The sequence below is a fragment of the Maniola jurtina genome, chromosome Z (assembly GCF_905333055.1).
Source record: "Maniola jurtina chromosome Z, ilManJurt1.1, whole genome shotgun sequence".
Taxonomy (NCBI): Eukaryota; Metazoa; Arthropoda; class Insecta; order Lepidoptera; family Nymphalidae; genus Maniola; species Maniola jurtina.
Window position 1 is genome coordinate 13421752 of NC_060058.1, and position 13526 is coordinate 13435277.

General features: G+C 37.5%; 1 protein-coding gene across 3 annotated transcripts; it reads right to left on the reverse strand.

Annotated features, from left to right (window-relative positions):
* Nucleotides 1–1717: 1717 nt before the first annotated feature.
* LOC123880053 (nucleoporin NSP1-like) lies at nt 1718–13455 on the reverse strand. Of its 3 annotated transcripts, XM_045927941.1 has the most exons (4): nt 13409–13455; nt 5233–5428; nt 4669–5199; nt 1718–4476 (listed from the first exon to the last, which is right to left on the reverse strand). In XM_045927941.1, the coding sequence occupies exons 1-4, from the start codon at nt 13421–13423 to the stop codon at nt 1811–1813; spliced, it is 3408 nt and encodes a 1135-aa protein (XP_045783897.1). In that variant the 5' UTR covers nt 13424–13455; the 3' UTR covers nt 1718–1810. The 3 variants fall into 3 exon arrangements, with proteins under 3 accessions (XP_045783897.1, XP_045783896.1, XP_045783895.1); XM_045927940.1 differs by having other exon boundaries at nt 1718–4570; nt 4781–5428; XM_045927939.1 differs by having other exon boundaries at nt 4669–5428.
* Between the last annotated feature and the right edge of the window lie 71 nt (nt 13456–13526).

Here is a 13526-nt window from a genome sequence, read left to right on the forward strand (position 1 = left end):
CGCAATCCATAGAAAAGTGCATCCATGAATACCCTCTCAATGAACTCGAATTAAGACATCACGCGCCACCGCCTCGAAATAGAGACGCTCCATTCATAAACAATGCATATCAGCCAATTCTATCAGATTTGACTAAAGCAGCCACGCAACTGGATTTTGGCAAGACAAGCGAATTGACACAGGTTTTTGTGTATTAAAATAAACTTATACTAGTGCTTTTGAATCGTAAAGATATAATCTATACTAACAGTCACACACAACACGCAGCAAACCCACCACTGAGACACTACGTGCCTCCAAAAACCGTTAGAGGCATGCCGGAAACACAGCACGCCAACCAACTCGAGGACCACACTGTGACCGACGACGGTCCGCGCCGTCTCTATCATCCACATAAGTTCTCCCGAGGGCTAGGGTTCGCGGGGGGGGGGCAATTTCCTCAACATCTCCCACGCCCGTCACCAAACTGGACACGGACGGGAAACCGGTGGGGCAGTCAGTGATTCGATGCTACACCCTCCGTCCCCGGTGTAATGCTCATGGGTGCGACTACTGCGCCCTCTGCTCGGGGCACTCAGAGGGACGCGTGAACAACACCCCCTCCCAGGTCAATTAGCCATGGCTAACAATATTCCATAAAGAGAAATTGTTAACCAGGTTACCAGGGTACATCGGCCCTGCTGTGCAGTGCTGCTGTTACCCGCAACACTCAGGCACACGGGGAGGCTACCTGGCTGGTACCCCGGGGCGGTTACCCCTGCTGTAACTTTAAAGTTGAATAAATAATCATTATTTAATTTTGAAGTGTCCTCGTTTCAATGAACAGCGACGTGGTAGGCGTAGCTTTAACGCATTACCATTAAATTAACCATTCGGAATTCGATATTCTGACTTATGATTCCAGTGTAAGCGCAGGCGGTAAATCAAGATAACGCCGGCCAGCTATGCGGATGGGCAGCCCATTAAAATGCCAGTAATATGCCAACTTCAATTGCAATCAAATAGTTCCGATACTAAATAATAAGCAACTGACGTCTTTCGTGCGTAGAAGGTTACGCCAACGACGAAAATCGTATGGCGTCATCATCTTTCATATCAAAACATACCTACCTACCCAGCTGTTACAGTGGTACAAAACACTGTGATCCTTATTACTTACCTACTTCTTAGAATCTACTGCTTTGTAATAAAAATGTATGCAGAGCATTTAAGGTGAGCGATAGAGAGGCGCGACACTTTGCATATTTTAATATTGCAACGCAATATACTTACTCGAAATGTTACATGTCGCTACGCCGCGCCACCGTTGTACCCGTAAGTCATTCATGCCCTTCCAAGGAAAGTCCTACGGTTTTTTTTAAATCAGACTTTTGCAATGCAGGCTTTAACAAAAGCTGAGAGTCATTATTTAGAATTTTTAAAAACCTGAAACGCTGCGGAAAAATCATTTGTTATTTTTATCACTTCACCTTAGCCTGACCTGGTTTTGATACTAGATTTATTTTTACTACCTTTACTATAATATGATGCCCGCAATTTCATTCGCTTGGATTTAGGTTTTTAAAAATCTCATAAGCACTCTAATTTTTCGGGATAAAAGTTACCATCCTTTTTCCTTTTCTACCTCCTTGGAAGGGCATGAGCAGCACCACCTAATTAAGGACCTGGAATGTCCCTTATTAAAATAAAGCGAAAGAATAAAATGAAACAAAAAATATATTTTTTGATGTATTTATTAAGTACACATATCCAGTAGGTACTTACATTATTAGGTAAATTATTGCTCATGATACAGTATAAATGTTAAAATCTAAAATACTTTGAACTTAGGTGATCCATAGGATTCGTGGGGAATGCCCTGACTAGTGGAAACAAGAGTTGTTTCAAAAGTGGATTCATCGCTTGAGCTATCTGAACCCAAACCAGTAATGAATTCACTGGACCCAGTACCAAAATTAGTAGATCCAGAACCAATACCGGATGAGGAAGAACCCAAAGTAGTGCCAGAACTAAAACTGTTTGAACCAGAGCTGTAGCTACCAGAGGATTGACCGTTTCCAGCACCGCTAGAAAGGCCTAAGGCCGGTGAGACAGTTCCGGAAGAACTTAAGGCTTGACTAGGCTTATTAACTAAGGTGCTACCACTAATAAAGTTTGATGAAGGCTTATAGTTGCTAGTTGTAGAAAAGCTGCTACCCAAGCTAGAACCAAAACTACTACTAGAGCCAGAACCAGTGCTGCTACCAGATGAAACACCGCTATCTTTGTTCACAAATCCGGATGGTAAGCTACTGCCAGATACAATGAAAGAAGAGCTTGGACTAGAATTACTGATAGGCTTGGAAACATATACACTTGTAACCTTATCAGAATTAGAACTGCTCGATAATACCGTATTGCCAGAACTAGAGCTAGAACCATAATTACCGGAACCACCAATGTTGGAAGAGCTTAAGGCATTAGGGACTGGAACAAAAGTAGAGCTTACAGTAGTAGAAGGAAAAGTACCAGAACTTAAGCCAGTGTTGCCACTCGACTGCGAACCAACAGTACTACTAGAGGTATAACTGCTACTGAATTTAGAGCTACCGCTGGAAGTACTAGGCCCTGAACCAAAAGAGCCACTGGTTACGACACTGTTTCCTTTGCTAGGTGTACCAACAGCACCTAATAGTACGCTACTATCTGAACCTGTACCAAAAGCTGAAGAACCTGTTCCGAAGCTGACACTAGGCTTAGAGCTTACAATGTTGCCACTAGTAGCACTGCTACCAAATGGAAAACTACTGCCAGATGATGGAATGTTGCCAAGGTAGGATGAAGTAACAGGAACTGGCGTTACACTACTGCCTGAACTAAAGGTATTAGAGCCTGAACTAAAGGTGCTGGTAGGCTTAGTTATGAGTACACCAGTGTTGGATCCAGACGTGGAGCTACTTCCAGATGAATAGCTGCCGCTAGATCCAGAGTTTGATCCAAAGCTAGGATTTGAATCTGAGACAGTGCTGAAAGAAACACTAGGTTTTGCGCTGAAAGTGTTGCCAATAGTGTAACTACTACCAGAGGATAAGCCGCTACTAGCCTTATCCGAGCTACCTGTAGACAAAGTGCTACCAGTGCCTGAACTTTCACTCACGCTACTTTCAGAACTTCCAAAGCGATTGTCAAATACTGAGGCGAATTTATTAGGTGATAATGTACTACCAGAACCATATGATACACTACTAGGAGTTGTTGAAGAAATTCCGCCTATTGATGTTCCAAAAGAGCTTCCTGCACTAGGATTTTGTCCAAAAACAGAGTTAAAAGAGCCAGATGAGACACCACCCGAATTTTTATTAAAATTGTTACTTGTTGAAGAAGATAACACTGAACTACCGGTCTTGTAACCAGAACCAGATGTGCCTAGCACACCACCTGAAATTCCAGAGAATGTAGCTGATACTCCTCCTTTGTTATAGTCATTGACGATGTTGTCAATTAGATATTGAGAATCTTGTTTATCATTGTATTTAATGAAGAAAACATCAGGTTTACTTGGAGCTTTTGGCTCAAATTTAGGAAGTACAATATTTTTAGCATCCTCAGGTTTGTTAACAAGTACATATACAATAGTTTTTTCATCAGTTTGTTGTGGAACTGGTATCACCTGTGGTACTGCAGGTTGTTGCGTTGGTGCCTTGATGAAGATTATTTTATAATGTTTTTGTGGTGGAGGTAAAACTATTTGTGGCCTTGGCTTAAGTGGTTCAACATCTTCTGGCGCGGCATGTACGTAGAAGTGTTTATATATTTGTGCAGGTTGTTGTTGTATTATATTGTAGTAATCTTGGTAATTCTGAACGGCAGCGGTTTGGTACTGATTTGATGAAATAAATTGATTATTTGCGCTAGCTGTTTGGTAGTAGTTTCCTATATTATCTAAACCACTAGTATCTACCGTCGTCTGATAGTTTCCTTGGTTTTGTCCAAAAGTAGATCCTGGGTACACTCCTTGTTGATTCGCAAGATTGTAATACGATCCGCTGCCTAACGTATTGTAGTTGGAGCCAGAGTTTGATGGTCGTTGTCCTTGAAGATAATAGTTTGAATTTGAGCCTGTTGATCCAACTGTATTATAGTTCGTATCAGTTCCGCTCCCAGATAGACCAGAACCAGAACCAGCTCCTCCAATAGTACCAAAGGTATTGTAATTTGATCCAGTTACATAGTTAGTGCTTAAAGCAGCGGGTTTAGCTAATTTATAAGTAGAAGATCCAGAACCTACGCCAAATTTAGATGCTAAACCACTGGAGCTATAGTCTCTATAGTTATAACCTTGTCCGTATGATAAAGGTGATACAGTTGATCCTTGCCCCAATCCAGAGGAGCTGCTTGAGCTTTGTCCATATTGCCCATTGGAAGTTTGACTAAAGGTTGTAGAAGGTACAATCAAGCCTTGTCCAATAGATCCAGTGTAACCACTTGAGCCTTGACCTTGTCCATAAGATCCAGATAAACCACTCGAGCTTTGTCCAAAAGAGGTTTGTCCTTTAGAGATTTGACCAAAGGTTGTGGCAGGTGCTATTGAGCCTTGTCCAAAAGATCCAGATAAACCAGTCGAGCTCTGCCCGAAAGAGGTTTGTCCTTTAGAGCTTTGACCAAAGCTTGTAGCAGGTACTATTGAGCCTTGTCCAAGAGATCCAGATGAACCACTCGAGCTTTGTCCAAAAGAGGTTTGTTCTTTATAGCTTTGACCGAAGGTGGTAGAAGGTACTATTGAGCCTTGTCCAAGAGATCCAGTATAACCGCTTGTGCCTTGACCTTGTCCAAAAGATCCAGATGAACCACTAGAGGTTTGCCCAAAAGAGGCTTGTCCTTTATTGCTTTGACCAAAGGTTGTAGAAGGTATTATTGAGCCTTGTCCAAGTGATCCAATATAACCGCCTGTACCTTGGCCTTGTCCAAAAGATCCTGATGAACCACTTGAACTTTGTCCAATAGAGTTTTGTTCTTTATAGCTTTGGCCAAAGGTTGTAATAGGTACCACTTGTCCAACGGATCCAGTGTAACCACTCGTGCCTTGGCCTTGTCCAAAAGATCCGGACGAACCACTTGAGCTTCCAAAAGAAGTTTGTCCCTTATACCTTTGACCAAAGTTTGCAGTAGGTACTATTGTGCCTTGTCCAAAAGATCCAGTGTAACCACTTGAGCCTAAACCTTGTCCAAAAGATCCGGATGAACCACTCGAACCTTGTCCAAAAGTTCCTGTATAACCTAACCTTTGTCCAGCAGTTCCAAAGGATACAGCAGGATTTGAGGTGGTGGAATAGGTGGCTTTATTGTAATATTTATTGACTTGGGAAGATGAACCACCGAAGGGGTTGACTGGAACTTGATATTGGTAGCCAACATCTGCTACCACCACGCTTAGCGTGAACGCCAATACCTGCAAATAACGAAAAAACAATATTTTATTATATGTCACTTCAAAACTTTAGTATCTGATCGTGGCATCATTCCACACAAGTTGAAAAGTTGACGGTTTGCATAAAATAATTCATAAAACATCTAATTTTTGCTTTAGGTATGTTGTTTTAATTTTGCATGAATTTATTATGAAATTGAAATGATAAAAATATTCAAGGTTTGTTTTGACCTTATAGTTATTAAGAAAGGTAATCTATGTAAGTATATCTATTGTAAGTGTAACTTATATAGTGAAAGAAAAGCATTCTCCAAGAACAATGACCTTATATTGCATGCTAACTAAACCTCACGGGACTGGTTTAATAAACTCCCGGTTTTGGACCCGAGCGTCGAAAGTGAAAATAAAAGTTTGAAAGTGATTGTATGTATTGGAACCAAAAATACTCGTAAAAGTTTTTTTTTAACATCCCATTAATATTTAAAAAAATGCAAGGCACATTACCTACATTGTCGAATCATTCAAAAAGGTTTTTGTTAAGAGGGGTCTCTCCGTCACTCGCTCTATACAAACGTAATGTGACGTTTGTTTGTTGGAATGTAGGTTTTTTAAAAATCCCGCGGGAACTCATTGTTTTTCCGAGCTATACCTACCTATCTTACGCCAGAGGAAGATTTGATTTGCTAAACTTAATAAAATTTGCCAAACACATGACCATTCGCCGCAGGTATTCCGAACAGTGCAGTGTGGCCAGATGATTTGACTTTGGACTTTGAATTCCGACCTCCCTGGTGCAGAGGTTGTTAGCGCTGTCGTCTTATAAGTGAGAAGTCCCGGGTTCAATGCATGGCAGAGGTCAATCGGAAATTTATATTTTCTAAATTGTCTCTGGTCTGGTCTGGTGGGAGGCTTCGGCCGGGGTTACTAACCACCCTGCAGGCAAAGCAGTGCCGCCAAGCGATTTAGCGTTCGTTTACGATGCCGTGTCAGGTGATGAAACCGATCAGGGTTTAATGAAACTACCATACACCTTCTATGTTAGCCCGCTTCAATCTTAGACTGCATCACCAGTTACCATCAGGTGATATCGTAGTCAAGAGTTAACTTGTATAAGAATTTTAAAAAAAGATAGAGGAACCGTACAATGACAAGTTGTATAACTTTTGAACTCTCACATCTTTCTCTTGGTTGCGCAATAGGCGCAAAGAAACCTTGACATTGAGACAAGGTGAACGAACTTGAGACAGGTTAATTTAATTTTAATACTTACTTACTTTAAATAAAAACAGACGGAATAATTTAATGTTATAAATTAGAGAAATGGAAAGAATAATAAAGTGAGCTTGAAAACCGGTACCTATAGTTTATGGATTTTTAAATGTTAGGCAAGTAGGTAATCAATTCAAATCTTCGGCTTTATAGCCAGTCTGTTTATCCTTAGAGTTGGTTTTTTATTTTTTCTAGATATCTAATAGATAATAATATGTATTGTGAAAATTGAAAATTGTATGTATGTGTAAATCTTAATAAACATGTCATCCTTTAGCAGAGGACTCTCCGTCCCTTTTTTATAGTTTCAAATCTTCTAAAATTGAAGGAAATTCCTACTTTTTTTTGACTGTATCATGAATCGCAGAACTGGCAGGCATTGAGCCTTCATCCCTTTAGATTACTTAGATGTAGAAGATGCGTAGCTCGATGAAGCTACGAGGCAATTCTTCGCGTAGAATATCTCGGAGCCCCATTTAGGGCCAGCACAAACAGACTGAGTGAAATGTAGTCAAGCTTTTTTGAAACTATCTAAACTCAGCTTCATTTTCTTTGATATGTTGAAATCGGTAACTGGAAACAATATTCGAAGAACTCTCCTCCTCTATCAAAGGACTCCGACCCATCCGTAGTAGCCGCGCACCACCCGCCGTTATGCCAGTTATGCCAAAGTAAAATTGGAATACCTTCCTGGGTCAGGCGTGAGCGCTGTGGTCTTATGAGTGAGAGTTATTGGGTTTGATTTCCGGCAGGAGCGAGTACAAACCGATAAGGCGTATGGGTGTAACAAAATCTACCATATCCCTTCCAAGTTAGTCCACTACCATCATCACTTTCCATTAGGTGAGAGCGCAATCAAGGGCTAACTCGTAATGGAATAAAAAAAGCTTACTTAGTTTGAATTGTGAGGAAAGAGGCACGCCCTGATTAGGCCGGCATGCCTTGCGTTGTGCAATACTTAATTGCTTTGAAAGGCTCATAACTATAATAGGTAGGTGTCTGTGCCCGCGATCCAGCCCCAGACCCGTCACCCCCGAGTACAAGTTCAAGCCTTAATGACTAGATAGCTTAATTATATTATAATTTGTATATAATTAAAATCGGCCAAGTGCAAGTCGGACTCGCGCACCGAGGGTTCCGTACTCAACTTTTTTTTCTGACATTTTGCTCGATAGTAAACGATTATGCATAAAAATAGATAAAAATCGGTTTTAGAATGTACAGTTAAAGCCCTTTCATATGATACCCCACTTGGTATAGTTATCTTACTTTGAAAATGTAAACATATTTTTAATTTTTTTTTTAAATTATGTAACTACAAATTCACGGTTTTCGGATTTATTCCTTTACTTGTGCTATAAGACCTACTTACCTGCCAAATTTCATCATTCTAGGTCAACGGGAAGTACCCTATAGATTTTTTTGATAGACACGACGGACGGACGGACGGACGGACACACAGACAGACAACAAAGTGATCCTATAAGGGCTCCGTTTTTCCTTTTAAGGTACGAAACCCTAAAAACATCTATGTATGGATTGTTTGTCTTTAAGTCCGTAAGTAGTTAAAAATATTATATTTTGATGACATAATAAATATGTAAAACATTATTTAATTTATTAAATTACATAACTTAAAGAAAATACATAACATGGACTGCAGCGATTTTGTTTTATAAAATATTGATTAAAAAACTATTTACGTGTAATTCTCACTGTATAGGCCTAGTTCCGATTCTAATGCGGAATCTACGATAAAAATGTAGTCTAATAGAAGGTATATGTGTACCTATACACAATGATGATGTAATTGTTAAATTATTTTTTATTAACTCTAATACAATATTAGGTATGAGTATATGATCATAAAACAGTTCAGCTGTGCACTCAAATGATATTTTATTGATTTACTTTACATTTTGTATATATTAAAAATGATGATTGATGTGGTGACCTTTAGAAAATATTTAGATTTTGATTGAAATTTATTGAACATGAGTTTTCAACAGGATTTAAAGAATAGGTACCATAAAATTAATTCAAAATTAAATCTAGGGTTTTTCATGTACATACGTAGTGAGAGGCGTCTGTGGTTCTGAAACCCACCAAGAGCATCGCATTTTACCCAACCAAGGAAGTGTATAATATGTTTTGACATTATTTGTAAGTTTGTGAGTCAGTGCACTAGTTTCCTTATTACTATAAAACTACTCATTTCGATAAAATGAGGCATCGTTGGCTTTGTCCGCCTCCATTTGGAAGCCTGACAAAGCCAATGTAAAAATCTTGAATGACAAAAAGATCTTATATTAGAAGTAGAAGGAACATTTAGCTAAACCCATTGAACTCTTTACCCTATGTCCAGAATCCAGATATGTATAATTTGACCGATCCAATTACCGTTTCCGTATCGCCGACACGTATAATGACCGCGTGATGATACGCAGGCATGATACGTACGCGTTTTCGATACGTCACTCTGACATGATACGCGATACGCCACGTTCCAGGTCAAGTCAGCTTTTGTCCAATCATCTTAGGAGATACTGATACAATTAGATCGAGAGGTGACTATTTGATACGCGATCATGATATGATAATAATTATGGTGTAAGTTGAAAGTTGTGCACAATGAGATATGATATATTTTGTAAATTGTTTTTATTTAATGTAAATTTATGTAATTTAATTTAATGTAACATATTGCATGCTTATAAGCAGAATTTGGCTGTACCTTTTTGTCTTTGTAACATCTCCACTGTTTACCCAAATTCGCAATAAAGAAATTTGATTTGATTTGATTTGATTTGAAGCTAGATATGGTGCGACGAATGATACGTTGGTCGGAACAGGCAAATCATCAGAACAAAGCATCGGTGCCTGAGCTAAGATGAGGTAATATTTCTTCTCTCAAAATCATTTTTAACAACGCATCTGCGTGCAAAACTGGTGGAATGAAATCCTATAGCTTCAATCCCTAAAACTTAAGACCAATACAAAAAGTATGGGCGCCAAGGCTTGGCAGTTGCAAACAACAAAATAAAAAAGACCATTTACATTAATTTTCATTTGCTATCTTTATGAATATGGATATTTAATATTATATCGGATCTATTTTTATAGCAAATAGTCAACAACTTTGTGGTCAAAATGAGCGGTCAAGGTTGACGGCCAAATATTTTTTTTACAAATAAAGTATACAGGATATTGGAATTGTGATCGTTAATAAAGATCTGACCTTCGCATGCTTCAATGTTAATCTTCGAGCATCCGTAAAATGTTAACACTTGAGGGTATTCCCACACGTGTCATGATTTTTTTTCGAACAAAGAAAGATATTTTTCTCTCTCGTTCATGTATAATATTTTTTATTAATAAATATCTCTATATATCTATACATGTAATATTATGTAACGAACAGCCGTGCCTCCACCATGCATTTAGTTGGCATAATCGGAATTGTAAATAGAAATATTATCTGCTTTTCGCACGCTGCGTACCAACGTAGTTTGATTCTCATTTCAATATTCAAACAATTGAAATGAAATTCGGTAGAAACGTTTTCCAAATTAAAATATATTATGTGTCTATCATATCCCAGTTATTAGTAAAAATATAGTATAATTTCCAAATGACGCGGCTTACATAATTTGTATGTACCTACATATTATGTACATAGGCACATAATATGCGTATCTTTGAGCTCGAGCATCTTTGAGATCCACGCTGCGCTTTTCTGATTCCCACAGCACCGACTAATAGCCAAAATTATTAATAATCAATCCTATCTGTAATTCAGACATAAGTTTCTTTCCTGGTTGTTATTACAAAAATTATATTTTTTTTACACAAATTTTTATTTAATTTTATTTAAAGGTACACAAAACAGGTTGTAACTCTAGTCTTAAGTGTTCTAATAAATATGATGACTACTTTTCAAATCAGCAACTTTTTATCAAACGTGAAGACGCTCGCTTAGTATGGGAGCTAGTATGAAATACGCAAATGTGACGTCATACACATTTGACGTAAATTGACATACTTCTTAAGTTAAATCGATGGTTAGCTTAGCTGGGTAGCAAAGTTAAAACTAGCAGGAAATGTGGATTTTACGAATTTTGGAAGACGCTTTATTTAATAATTCCCCATATAAAAACAAGAGATTAGAATCTAAGTAACGACCTGTAATAGATGAACATAACATTAAATAAATATGTCTAATGCATTTAACAAGATTTATCCATTTAGACATAGAATTTGTAAAATGTAGGCTTAACAGTTTGTTTTACAATAATTTTTAATATAAAATAGATTAGGTATATAAAATAGGAGCTAGAAGTTCTGTTTGTTAAATTGTGTGCAAAAATTCCCATTGACTTTGATATTAATGCTACCAGTATCCGGAAATATTTGGTTATAAATTATAGTTTTTTTTTTTTTGTAACAAAAATGGTGTTGTAATGATCTTAAAAACATGTCTTTAAGGTTATCGAGAGCACTGCTGTATACTGGTATGCGGATGCAATCAGGATCTGAAAGCGTCGCATCGAAAAAGTTCAAGTTTTTCCTTTGTTTTCCTTAAGAGGAGTTTATTCGTAATGAGCTCCAAACAAACGTAATTTGGCTTTGATTTGAATACTAACTAGTCAAATTCAATGATATACGTTCTAAGAACTAATATCTGTGTATGTGTGTGTATTAAAGTTAGGTGGGCTCAAGAATTTGTATTTTCAAACCCTGAACGGGTTTACTATTAGATCTAGAAAATATTTACTTACGGGTAAACATTAAAAATAAATAATATCTTTCTGGAAATCTTGCAGACCACACACACAAGTTTTTAGGACGTGTAAATGAAATTGATTGTTTAGTATTTAAATGAGAACTGATCTAAGTTTGTACGGAGAGCGCTAGGGAAACTTCCACAATATTTTTATATTTCAATTATATGTAGGCGCCTACGTTGAGACTCGTATGTACTATGTCAATCGATATCTCTTCTTTGGTAATAAATTACGCTTTTTTACATTTATTTGAAGCTGGAAGATTCAGTCAATTATTGTCTAAACCATGTAAAATTTTTGAGTAGCAAGCCTAAAAAATCAAGCGGAACGGCAACGCGGCGCAAATGTAGATCGTAATACAGAACGCGCGCGTACGCGTGCATGATTCTGTATACAAGGATCTTTTTCGCACGTTGTAGTACGTTGTTTTGGCTTACCCGCAAGTGCGAGATATTTCGCGTTTCAATAAATCGTATGCTGGGCACACGTATACTCCGGTATGTTCGCTCAAACGAGTGGGCCACTTGTCAGTCAGTACAATATGAATTGGTATCTCTTGTACGACACTGGCTCGGTGACAAAAGGAACATGATTTTGTACGTCCAAAACGAGCTTACATGCGCAAAAAAACCCCGCCGCCAAATTTCCTGATTCTAGGTCAACGGGATGTACCCAATAGGTTTTCTTGACGACGCGACAGACGGACAGACGGTGAGACGGAAAGACGGACAGACGGACAGACGGATAGACAGACAACAAAGTGATCCTATAAGAGTTACGTTTGAAACCGCTGTAGTAGGTTTTCATACAACTATTCCCGTGTGTGTATTTCAGGCTTGGTATCAAAATAAACAGAAAAATGCACAGCAACAAAATCACTTCCTTTCCGTCAAAAATTAGGCGATACATTTTAGCGGAACTTTTCCAGAAATTCCTAGAATGGTTTTGTAGGCACTTATTTACACGTTTTTACATTTCAGAATTTCGCAAAGCAAATCAATCGCGTTCCTAGTATGTATATATATATTTGTGTTTCATAAAAATTGAATATTTTATTTTATATCCAATTCTTTTAAAATAAGATTATCTAATATCTAACTAATTTTAAATTTTAGTTTCGAAAATTTTTTTGCTGTGTTTTAAAAACACATGTTTTACTGTTTTTTAAACACAGCCACTCTTATAAATATATATAGTACACTCACTGGCACAATAATTAGTGGAACATAACGGAATAAATAAAAATGATAAGTTCAAGTTAAAAAAAAAAGAATCTGACGAATTGAGAACCTTCTATTTTTTGAAGTCGGTTAGTAAGAATAGATCAGTATTTTGAGTCCCTCTCATAATGCCAGTGCGTTTACTAATATTACGCATTCTAATTTATAAAGAAGAGCCATTTTAATAAATCATCTACTGGCTACTTAACTATGTATGGACACCCATCATTTTATTTAACACTAGCTGATCCACCCAGGCTCAATCGGGTATGATATGCCTGTATATACATAATATATAGCCTATGTTATGTCTGAATTAAGAAGCATTTTGATAGTGAAAGAACTATCAAAATTAGTTCAGTAGTTTCAGAATGTATTGATTGCAAACAAAAAAAAAAACAAACGTTTCCTCTTTATAATAATTTTAAATTAAACAAAGAAAACACTATTATTTTACAAAAAAATTGTGTTTCTATAGCAAAACATGATATTATTTTAGAAGTTATGCTACAAATATAAATGAAATTAATTACCTACTAGATTTAATATTTTTAAGATTGCGAACTGGACTGCAAAGTTAAGTTTGGCTTTTTTTTTCTTGCACTGTAGCATATATATATATATTCAGCAATAACTCTTAAAAGTGGTCAAGTGGTCTATTAAATTGGCTCTACAGTGTACACCCTCTTCATGTATGATATATCAAAGTTAGACGAGTATGTACGCACCAAAGTCGTGAGCATCGTTGATCCGGCGGTCTCCGTGTCACGCACAACAGACCCGAGAATGTGGTCTCGGAGTCGAAATCTCACTTATATAGGTTCAAGATGAGCTTTAACGTCCGAT